The following is a 13102-nucleotide window of genomic DNA, read 5'->3' as shown; positions in this document are numbered from 1 at the left end:
TATTTCAAAAATAAAGCCTTGGATACAACCAACACTGCAGTGCAGAACTCTAAAAATTGTCCTTGAATCAAACAATGGTTCATCGCTTCAAGTTCTCAAGTTCAGTATAATAAGTTTGTTCAATTGGAGTTCAAGTTTAATTTGGTTCAAATCTGAGATATTGCTAGCAGGGGTGGTGCCAGGCTACTTTTGCGCCAGCTTACCTCAACAATCTCTAAGCCCAAAACTTGAAATATTTAAACCCGTGTCCTCTACCATGGAAATGTCACTTCAGATTTCAGAATGCCATTGATACCACTACAATGGTCTTGTAATGTGACATATTCGTGGCATTAATTATGCATATATTTATAAAAATAAATGTGGCATACATATGGTAGTGGAACCGTACTACAGATTCTGGTTAGGCCATCACTCGTCACTTCAGTCAGTTATATAGAGGGATAACTCGTGTTTTCCTTTTGCGTTCGTCACTTCCGATTATTCAAGCACTGATTACGCATCTATCGTAGCAATGATCTCTGTAATAAAATAATATTTGGAACATGTTTAACCAGTTCTATCACATGTGATAATGACTGGCACCAATATTGTCCTTTAAGGGGACAATAACACTCTTGCTGGCTTGACAGCTCCAGAAAATAAATAATAGCCTTATTCTAAGTACTAAATGTGTTAGTGTCCTACCTGTTGTGTAAATTATCCATTACATCTTATTTTACTTGTCCAGAGGGTTCGAAAATATTTTAAAATCCAAGTCACATTTGAAAAGGTTTACGTTAGGCTTTTCAAATCATTTAGTTGAACTTTTCCAATTTTTTTAAATTAGGTGTGTTAAGATGAAATTTGTATCATCAAGTAATTGGAATATTGTAAAATAGTACAATTTGTTGACCAGAATAAAGATTGGGACATTTTATTCAGTTACAACAAGAGTGGTATTGAGCCTTTAAGGAATTTCTTAGCAAACAATTTGTCACCAAGCACCTTGGCTCCCATATTTCTTATACAGTCCAGTTTTACACATTTGACTAGTATTTTCGTATCCATAAAAAAAACTCAATGGAAATGAAATGAAATGGGGTTTAGCGTCCCACTGTTCTGCTCCTATACCGGCTAATGAAGACGTACATATGCCATACAGTGTGCTATAAGGGAAATTTGGCCTGGGCAGCGGCACTATGACCTACTCTTATATCGAATTCCAACTACCAAGAGATCTTTTACGTGCACGCCAATGTATAAACGGGACCTCGTTTTTCTGTCCCATATGAGCAAATAGACAGCTCTCCTAGTCAGGCCCTTGGTCTTGCACCACTGACAAGAGAAAACCAAGTTGGAAAATCATGATGAACTTGCAGGGATCGAACACGTAACCTCCGGGCTAGCGAGCCAGCATCTTACCCACTTAGCCACTGTGGCTAAAAAAAAACCCACAAAAAACCTCAACTAAGAAGTATAAAAGAAATACTACAATCATTTTAATTACATAAAATTATTCAAACGTGTTACAATAAAGATGTCTAGTATGATATAACAATTGAACAATACAATATAGAATCTAGCATGATGTAACAATAGAATCATTCAATGATGTTACGATGTATATATGTTTAGCATGATGTAACAATAGAATCATTCAATCATGTTACTATGTATATATGTCTAACATGATGTAACAACTGAACAATTCAATGATGCTACAATATATATAGATGGCTAGCATGATGTAACAGAAGGATATTTCAAATATACATGGCTAGCATGATCATATGTAACAACTGAATCATTCAATGATGTTACAATATAGATGTCTAGCATATATAATGTAACAATTGAATAATTCAATCATGTTACAATAAGTTTTCTAGGCCCAGAAGAAATAAGTAATATCTAGGCCCAGATTGAGCTCAACCCAAGTTTTTCCAGCCTTTCCCCTCTCGATGTTATAAAGATTGAATAGTATATAACTATGGCTGATTTGTTCATATTTAAAAATCATAATAAATCCTAATCAATGTATATATATTATATGAAAAATATAATAAATAAATCTAACAATGTTACTCTATTTTTGATTAAAGTCTCGGAAGTTAAAAGATACATTATGGGAGATTAGATAAAGAGCTGGCAGTTCTCACTATAATAGTTAAAAACTAGATAATGTAAAGGGAACTTGCTGAAAATTTCACTCAGATTGATCCACTCTGAATCGGGAATTAAGAGATTGAAATTTTGGCCTGGCCTCGATCATCATTACTAAAGTCGGTACGATAAAAAACATAGTCTTGATTATCCATTTCATGATTAAATCATGAATGGAAGTTGAACAGCAAATCGGAACCTAATCCAATAAACATCGCGGGCTAGCGATGACATCAAGAGTTGATTATGGTCTAATTAATAATTTGGATAACATTTCAGGTCTAAAGAAAGACCTGCAATAGGCAGATTCAGCTCTTGCATAATGTATGTTTAAATGACACGATACTGGATCCGCCCAATCTGAGAAATATCTTTGATTTTTCCGTGTTTATACCCACAATTCTAACCCTAACCCTTCAGAATAGTTTTAGCCACAATCCACCGTTGTTACAGCTTCAATTTGTACGTTTGACATATAATTTATAAACCTAACCCTAACCCGAACCCTAGAGAAGTATATTTCTCAGATCGTACAAAGATCTAGTATTGTGCGTTTAAATGACAGATTGTTAAACCTTTGTAAACTATAATATTGGGAAAGCTGAATCACTAATTAGAGAATATGGTTGACTTCTGTATTTACAATGATAATATGTATGTATGATGAAAATTGAAAATTTGTCAACATATCATCAGGCATCCAATGGTAACTATAAATTCAAATTGTGGAGAGAATACTCTATGCCTAAATAAGTAAGTAATTGTTCTATATTATGTTTAAAGCGAGAATTTCATAGTTTCTAAGAAATTCAAAACATAATTATTTCTATGTCTTTTGCTCAATAGGTTGTCAACTCACTATTATACGATCATAGGTATCATTCTCACACTTAAAAATCATTCACCCCGGAAATAATAACACAATTTTCTATTCCCGCCATGGAATAGCTATCTTCAAACGTTTGAATTTGAAGTTGAAAATGATATTTTTGCCAATTTCTCAACTGGCAATAGTGAATTATAGGATTAATAGGATTATTCTTTAACAAGGTAGGACTGTTTATAGATACCATCTATTTTAAGGCTATATTTTAATACATTTTAAAAATATAACGTAAAAATATGAAATTATCACTTTAATTGATTACATGGCACATCAATCCTTCTGACAAACTGACAAAAATCACCAACATTATATTGGTTTAATTGCACAATCAAAATAAACGACAAGCTAAGGAAAAGACATTATACAAGGGTTCCTAATCACATTTGAAATCCCCCACCCCCCCACCCACCTGCACTGTTCAATCTGTATGGTAATGAGTTTACTACCATATATTATAATTATACTGCAGAGTTCTATAGTATAACCTGTGTTGTAACAAGTATCCTATATATATTATACTGCAGGGTTCTTCTATAACACTGTTGTTGTCATCCACTGTATAACCTGTGTTAAAGTGAGTACCCTATACTGAACAGTTTCCTGATATGGCTATTGGGAGCCCCGTCGACTCCATAATGGTCTCAGATTTACATGTGGGAAGGGTAAACAAAATTACACTCTTAAAGACAACTCCCCCTTTTTTTATTAAATAAATGATTTAGGTAGGATACTTAATATTTTGATTCAGTTTTCATTCTGGAGGCCCTCAATCTGAAAACAGCCCCTAATTCAGCACTGATTTTATCCGAGTGACCCCCTCAATATAATATTTACAACTGATAAATGTTTCATAATAAGTACGAATAAACTATGACATACCTGTACAAATAAATACAAATTCATTTTTTATTAGTTTAATGACCTTTTTTTTTTCTATGAATATCTTACAAGCTGCACCATCTTAAAAGAGAGTTATCTCCCTTCCTGAATTATCTTACAAATTAAAGGGATACTCAAATGAATGTTTCTGAATTAAATTATCTCAATTATGACAATTGAGTCAATAAGCGCATGCGTCGTCCGAATAACAATTACCTCAAGCAATCACAACAACTGAAGCATGCTTGTTGAGTTCTACCAACACTCAGTTGTTGGGACAGACAAAACTCGGAAAATATTGAAATTTGTGTCAATGGATTGCAATTCTGTCAATCTGATTAAAACACTGATCTTATTTCGTTCCATTTTTAATAGTTCAAAATTTCGTTTTACTTGTATTTACTACACTAGAATCTGGAAGAGATGTGATATTATTCGCATTCTGGATGATGTGATGGATTTGCCAATGAAACGGTTTGTTACGGCGATATCTTGCCGTGCGATGCACGGAACTGTGCGTATCCTAGAATCATCAAAGCTAACTGGTTAATCAAATGTCTGAAGTCATAGGGTCAAAAGCTGCTCGTATGACCCCCAACGCAACCTCCCACTAGAACTGGTCAGATTTTCATGTAGTGTGGGGAGAGAGAGAGAGAAATGGGGTTTAACGACCACTCGACACAAACTAGGTCATATCGTGACTAACATATGGTTTTAATTTTATTTCAATAATTCGCATGCGCGTAGGGGTCTTTAGCAGTGGGAGGAAACCGGAGGACCCGGGTAAAACTCACGAGGTTGGACAGACGACCCTTCTCCTTGTCACGTACAACCGGGGATTCAAAACCACGCCAGTTGACTCAATGACAGGCCTTATGATACAGCACGCACGTGCTAACCATTCAGCCATTCAACCCCTCATGTAGTGTAGGACATCGAAAGTTTAAAATTTAAAAAAAAAACGAAACGAAATATACATCTGTATTTTAATCAAATTGTAATTTTGTCAGATTGACAATTGAGCATACCCTTAGTAATTAAAAGCAGTAAATGATTTTTGATGTAAATATATCTATCTTAGATTTAAACAATAATCAATAATATTAACAAAATAAACATGAACAGGAATTACATATCTTACACACGGGCCCTACTTGTTATAAATCAACATTATTAATCATTATTTACATATATTCTTCTATGTAGAACCCTTTCCTAACAATATGATAAATGGCCATTTTGTTATGTTTAGGGAAAACAAGTAGTTCACATTAAAAATACCAGTGGCAGTGATATCTTTATTTAAATACAGGTTTTCAATGTGTATCTCACATGATACTGAGATTTAACGTCCATTCGACACAAGCTAGGTCATTTCGCGACTAACATATGGTTTATTTCAATAATTTGCTTGCACGTATGGGGTATTTAACAGCGGGAGGACCCAGAGAAAACTCTGTTGGTCAGTGGTCCCATGCACACACTGGTGTGCATGTAAAAGATCCCTTGGAAGTTGGAATTCGATATAAGAGTAGGCCTTAGCGCCACCGTCCAGGCAAAATGTCTCTCAGAGCACACTGTATGGCGTATGCCCATCTTCATTAGCCCAGTTCGGAGCAGAACAGTAGGACGTTAAACCCCCCCCATTTCAGAACAGTAGGACGTTAAACCCCCCATTTCAGAACAGTAGGGTGTTAAACCCCCATTTCATTTTATTTTTAGGTTAGTGAGTAATACCACATACAGGTACACTACTGTTAAATAAATATTTTACTTTCCTTGAAATACCTGCTGCTATGACAATGCACAAAATGGTGGAGAACAAAAAGACACCCCCAAAAAACATGGTTACAATAAGTAGTGACTTTGGAAAACTACATTTCACAGCAAACATTTCAAAACACACAAAAACAAAGTTGAACATTTTACAAATTAAGGATTTATAAATAACGAAATAATCACTGTAACACAGGTATCATTTAATCTTGAGTATTTAAACTGGATATAAGTACAAGTTAGATGATTTTTTTGTGATTTTAAACGATTAAGAATTTTCAAACAAAGATTTTATATTGGATGAATGTTAAAGAAATTAATGGTGAATAATACCTGGGTTACAGTGAATGTAGCCTTGCTTATTTAAAGATACATTATGGAAGATTGGATAAAGAGCTGGTAGTTATCATTAGAATATTTAAAAACTAGATAATGTAAATAGAAAAAGGTGCTGAAAAGTTGAATCAAATTGCTTCACCCTAAGCCGCGAAATTGTAGTCTTGATTATCATTGTTACCGCTGTCACGATAATTAACAAAGTCTTGATTATCCATTTTTGCGTTTAATCATCAACAGACGTTGAACAGCAGATCGGATTCAAATCCAATGAAAATCAGACACATAAGATAGCATCGAGAGTTGATTATAGTTTTTTCATGTTAATCAACGCAAGTAGAAATGTTACGATACAAATAATTGGGCTTTTCACGACATAAATATTTGATCCATTTTAGATTGAAATCTTTAGCAAAGAATGGCTATACAATTTCATAAGATTTAGTCCCAAAGGGCCCCCACATTCTTTGTATTTATGTCCAATTAATAGTTTATAATTTTAGAAAACATTTCAGGCCTAAAGAAGAGGAGACAGAAAATAGGGTTTAACGTCCACACAACACAAACTAGGTAATTTCGGGACTAACATATGGTTCAATTTTATTTCCATAATTCGCTTCCGCGTAGGGGTCTTTAGCAATGGGAGGAAACCGGAAGGCCTAAAGAAGGACCTGCAATAGGCAGATTTAGCACTTGCATAATGTATGTTCAAATAGCATATTGTTTTGTTAATAAATGTCTAATTAATAATTTAGATAACATTTCAGGCTTAAAGAAAGACCAGCAATAGACAGATTTAACTCTTTCATAATGTATCTTTAAATATGGTGAAGCGTTACTATGTGTAAATGATATCTCTGTATATTAAACACTTGATAGAAACATACAAATGTACAAAAACTACAACTATCATAACACATGCAGGGGGCGGATCCATGATTTTCAGCGGGGGGGGGGGGGGGGAGGGGGGGGGGGGGGGGTCCATAAACTTCAGATCTAAATATTAAAGTGTTGTAGTGGCAATTAAAGGGCCATTATGGAAGATTAGATAAAGAGCTGGCAGTTCTCACTATATTAGTTCAAAACTAGATAATGTCAAGGCAATATGCTGAAAATTTCAGTCAAATTGCTCCACCCTGAACCGAGATATTAGCGACTGAATTTTAGGCCTAGCCTTGATCATTACTAAAGTCAGTACGATAAAAAACATAGTCTCAATTATCCATTTTTGGATTTAATCATCAATGAGCGTTGAGCAGCAGATCGGATTCAAATCCAGTGAAAATCCGACATGTAAGATTGCATTGAGAGTTGATTATGGTCTAGATACGTTAATTAATGTCTAATTAATAGTTTATATAACATTTCAGGCCTAAAGAAAGACCCGCAATAGACAGATTTAGCTCTTGCATAATGTATGTTTAATAAGCGCTGAAGGTTCATAAAAAAACAAGACGCAGGTAAGGAAAATTTGGAAAATGTGGATGTCATTTCTGTCTATTTCGCCACCCCCCCCCCCCACCGTCCCTGGATTCGTTCCTGGTATATAATAATAATAATAATACAAACATTTAAATAAAGTCTTGGAAGGATGTAAAACAGGTAAATACAGTAAAACTAATCTGATCAATCAATCATCTGAGAGACAGTTGAATCTAGTTTAAATTCCCTTCAGTAGGAATAAAGATATGCACTGTTAAGTAAATCTTTGAGGTTTTTATTAAATGAATCATGTCATGAAATATTAGATATTGACTCAAAAATGGAAAAGACAATCTGCGGCTAAACTTATAACATTATATGATACCTTTATATGTATAGTAGTAATTAACTAATACTACATGTGTGGCAACTAGGCCTTCCCAGCAGGACATATTTAGGCCTTCCCAGCAGGACATATAAAATCAGTAAAACACAGTTATTAACAGTGTATAATACCAATCTATGGTTATTAAACTGTATAACACTAGTCTATAATCAGTAATACATCGCTAATAACAGTGTATACCACAAGTCTATATTCAGTATTAACAGTGTATAATACTAGACAATAACCAGTAATACACAGTTATTAACAGTGTATACCACAAGTCTACATTCAGTATATAATATATATTATTAGTAAAACAGTAATACACGGTTATTAACAGTGTATAATACTAGTCAATAATCAGTAATACACAGTGTATAATACTAGTCAATAACCAGTAATACACGGCTAATAAAAGTGTATATACAAGTCTATAATACAGGGTTATTAACAGTGTATAATACTAGTCAATAATCAGTAATACACAGTGTATATCTAGTGTATAACCACTAATACACGTTATTATAAAACTAGTCTCTATATATATTAGTAAATTAGTAAATATACAATAAAAGAATTAGAATATACAATAAAAACATATTACAATGTTATTCAATAATCATATATTTCTTTATATTATTATGTAATTGGCACTCAAGTATGATTAATCAACACATGTCTACAATATAATCAAGCCTGGAAAGATGGAGTTTATTGATATTTTAAATATATGGCCAGCACTAAGCTCAAAATGTCTGCAACTCGATATTTTGTCAGGTAAAACTCAATTTATTCTTTCCAGGCCTGAATACGAAACAAGAACTACAGGAAGCCTTAAAGATGCATTATGTAAGATTTAGATAAAGAGCTGGCCGATCTTGATATGATAGTTCCAAAATAGATAATTCAAAATTACTTTATTTGAGCGATGTTATCACTGTTTGAAGTTTTAAATTTAAAATTAGATTGTTTATCATTGCAGCATAGTTAATCTAGACTCAATCTTGCTTCGCCATTTTTGAATTAAATCATTAAATAGCGATCATATTTTAATCTGTATAAATCTGTTGATCATAGGCTTGTCACATGAATAAATGCTTAAAAAATAATTCATATATCATTTGAAGTCAAAATAAAACCCTGCAATCGGCAGATTTAGCTCTTACATAATGCATCTTTAATAAAATACAGAACAGCCCTATATTTGTACTTAAATGAATTAAATGAATGTTTTAAGCTCAATCTGGTTAAAACACAGATTCTATTTTGTTTCGTTTTTATAGTTCAAAATTTCGTTTTACTTGTCTACACTAGGATCTGGAAGAGTTGTTATCATTGACGTGTTCTGAATGATGTGAGGGAATAGCTAATGAAATGGTCTGTTACGGCGACCTTTAGGCGTGTTTTGCACAGAACTGTGGGTAATCCATTAGTAACATCAATGCTGATTGGTTAATCAAATGTCTGAAGTCATAGGGTCAAAAGTCGCTCGTATGACCTCTGACGCAACCTCCCACTACAACTGGTCAGATCTTCATGTAGTGTAGGCCATCGAAAGTAAAAAAAAAACGAAACGAAATATAAATCACTGCTTTTATTCACGAAAACTTAACTAAAATCCAAATTTTAGTAATTTGATTGGATAATATTAGATTGATTTAAGTGCTTAGCCAATCAAAATTGAGGTATCTACTAAAATTTGTATTTTATCTTTAGTTAAAATTTTGTGAATCGGGGCCCTGAATTTTAATCAGATTGTTTTAAGCTAAGATTTGACCTATGATTAGATTTGTTCTAACAGCTCATTATTTAACAAATACTTATATAAATACTTATGTAAATAAAACGATGAACTTGGATGATAACAAATATTCTGAATAATGAAAAGTTTCAAAATGTTAGTTGTAACATCAATAATAAGTTTCAAAATGTCACATGTCACGACGTCATGTCAATAACAAAGTGTCACGTACACGAATAGGTCAGTTTTAAAAGGTCCCGTCATGTGAATAAATAATTAAAAATTTTCAATAAAGCATCAAGCTTAATTTCAGAATAATTAAATATAAAATATTAATAAAAAATATAGCTTTTATGTGGTTTGAAAATTAACAGAATTTTGGAAATCCTGACAAAGACAAAACCTTAAAAGTAATGTCTAATCTTGTTCCGAAGTTTAGTGTTTTGTGAATACTGACTAATTCAAGGCATCTTGTTACAACCTACTATTAAAATATGGAGAACACAACCTATGTTGATCTTGCTAGTTTGGGTATTTTTTGAAAGATGAAAAGCGCCCATCCTATGAGAAGATTCCACAGAGATTTAGCGACGGATACTCGATTGATTAATAACCTCCATACCACCATAAAAACAACAGCATTCATCAAGAAATGCATTCTCTGTAATCTGTAAATAGAATGAATGAATGAATGAATGAATGATATGTGGCTGTATGGCTGTCAGCTGTAAACGGGCTATATTGCACCAAACATGTTGAATTATTCGATATGTTTCTAGAAATATTAATTATATACAGGTCACAATTCTATGGAATACAATTATTGCTTATTACTGAGTGACGTTTCCACTAGGCTTCTCCCAATATTGATATAATAACCAAGGGTGAATAGATAAGAGACACCCAACCCAACAGTGGGAGGAAACCGGAGGACCCAGGGGAAACCCACGAGGTTGGACAGGCAACTCTACTCCTTGTCACGTACAGACAGAGAATCAAAACCGCACCAATGACAGACCTTATGATCAAGAGAGAGAGAGATAGAGAGAAATGGGGTTTAACGTCTGCTCGACACAAACTAGAACATTTCTGAACGAACATATGGTTTAATTTTATTTCAATAATTTGTTTGCACTTAGGGGTCATTAGCAGTGGGAGGGCTAAACCCTTGAGGTTGGACATGCAACCCTAATCCTTGTCACGCACAAGCAGAAAATCAAAACCACACCAATGACAGACCTTATAAACAAACATTCAACCACCCAAACCCCAATTATTTATAGATTGAGATAATGTCACCATATTGGAAAATATATGTTCAGCAAATCTTAGATAAAGATAATACGCAATTAAATGTCTGAATGGTACAAATTCAGACATGAAAACCCTGGTTCAATGACAAGGGGAAGTAACTCCACTTACTTTTGAAGAGCTCTTCTAGCTTTAGGAAGATGTTGTGGATTCTCTTTAAGAACAAACTGTTTTGTTCCCAGACAATAATTCTCCATATACTGTCCCCATCTAATCTTTCTCACATCAAAATCAAATATCTGTAAAGATTATACTTCATTAAAATTAATTTCACGAAAGATATTATCTTAATCCTTTGTCCCAAGGGATCTTTTATGTGCATGCCAATGTATTGACAGGACCTTGTTTTTTTGTCCCATTCAAACGACTAGACAGCTGTCCAGAAAATCCTTATGAACTTTCTCGTTCAATACAGAGAGAGAGAGAGAGAAATGGGGTTTAACGTTCACTCGACACAAACTAGGTCATTTCGGGACTAACATATGGTTTAACTTTTTTTCAATAATTCGCTTGCCCGTAGGTGTCTTTAGCAGTGGGAGGAAACCGGAGGCCCGGAGAAAACCCACGAGGTTGGACAGGCGACCCTACTCCTTGCCACGTACAACCGTGGATTCGAAACCACGCCAGTCGACTCAATGATAGACTTTATGATACAGCGCGCGCACGCTAACCATTCAGCCATCCAACCCCCCTCGAACAATACAGGGATTGAGCCAGCATCTTAGCCACTGTAGCTCCCGTGGCACATTGTATCCCTGTGATAACAATAAAGTACAGCAGTAGGCCTACTCATTCTTTCTAGTCATTTTATTATTTCGTGCACATCTTGTTTTAGTTCTTAGTTAAAACAACTTACCTCTCTATCTTTAGCAGTCATATGTTCCGCTAACATGTTGATATTATCATTAGCAAACTTCCATTCATGTGACGTAAAAAATTCTAAACTCTTCACGGCCTTCCATAATTTATCCTGAATTTTCACAAAACTAAAAGAAACAGGACACAATTAATGGGTGGTAAATTTCATGTAGCAAATAAAATATGTGGTATGACCTGGGCAATGAAACGGATGACATCAAATACTTGTCACAATATGAAACCCAACAGGCATGCAGTACATTAGAAAAGCACGGATATCAGCAAAATGAAAACGAAATGGGGTTTAACGTCCTACTATTTTGCTCCGACTGGGCTAATGATGATGGTCCTACCCCATACAGTTTGCCCGGGCAGCGGCACTATGGCCTACTGTTATATCGAATTCCAACTGCCAAGGGATCTTTTATGTGCACCCAATATATACACGAGTATATGACTAGACAGCTGTCCTTGTCAACGGGAAACCACATCGGAAAATCCGGATGACCTTTCTCGGCCAATGCAGGGATTGAACACCCGACCTCCAGGCTAGCGAGCCAGCATCTTACCCACTTAGCCACAGTTGCTCCCAGCAGTTAAATGTATCTGCTTAATCTAGACTAACATTACATTGACTTAACTAGTTGAAATAAAACTTGTTAACCAGGAATATGTTCATATTATATTGACTTGATCGGTTGTAATTTTTCCTGTGAATCGATGCAAGTAGTAAGTCGTTTCTAGCTTGGATGTAAGGACTGACTGGCAAAAGATGCACAGCTGGGCTGACCTAGTAGGTTGACATTTTATAATAAACCTCCATTTCCAGTTGACTGAGATACGCATGGGAGAAGAGTACTTCCTGTGCTAGGGACGCCAGTTGTCAGTTGTTCATGGATACGAAGAGGAATGTGGACAGTAATTGATGTGTAATTGATCAAACGTGATATGAGACAGCATATTTTATAATACGAGCATGTAGAGGGACGCTTTTAAGATCAAGTCCGATACTGATCAGATCGAAAATGACAATGATTGTGTCAATTGATCAAATGTTGTCTTCTGGCTGGAAGTTAAAGACTATATTAACTTACATTGGCTTACGTCCTACTATCCAAAGATAAAAGTCCATGACATAAGCTGGAAGCAGGTGATCGAATATCACATTCAGATCTTTCCATAGTCTGAAATACAGAAATAAATCAACACTTATATTTCATGTCATTCAGTATACAATAGTTACACTGTCTACAATCAACTCCACTTGAAATGAAATGAAATGAAATGGGGTTTAACGTCCTACTGTTCTGCTCCTATACTGGGCTAATGAAGACGGGCATACGCCATACAGTGTGCTATG

At 34.7% G+C, this 13102-nt stretch overlaps 1 protein-coding gene across 1 annotated transcript in view; it reads right to left on the bottom strand.

Annotated features, from left to right (window-relative positions):
• Window positions 1-4879: 4879 nt before the first annotated feature.
• The window catches only part of LOC126825514 (fatty acyl-CoA reductase 1), a 32310-nt gene continuing 24087 nt past the window's right edge, over window positions 4880-13102 (bottom strand). The window contains exons 11-14 of the mRNA XM_050555162.2: window positions 12837-12926; window positions 11741-11870; window positions 10996-11123; window positions 4880-10241 (exon numbers count right to left, since the gene is read on the bottom strand). Of these exons, the coding sequence (XP_050411119.1) occupies window positions 10082-10241; window positions 10996-11123; window positions 11741-11870; window positions 12837-12926 (508 nt within the window). The 3' untranslated portion in view covers window positions 4880-10081. The remainder of the gene's footprint in view (window positions 10242-10995; window positions 11124-11740; window positions 11871-12836; window positions 12927-13102) is intronic.

Source organism: Patella vulgata, chromosome 6, assembly GCF_932274485.2.
Source record: "Patella vulgata chromosome 6, xgPatVulg1.2, whole genome shotgun sequence".
NCBI classification, from domain to species: Eukaryota; Metazoa; Mollusca; class Gastropoda; family Patellidae; genus Patella; species Patella vulgata.
The sequence above is the reverse complement of the archived record's forward strand: the minus strand, read 5'-3'. Positions and strand labels throughout refer to the sequence as shown.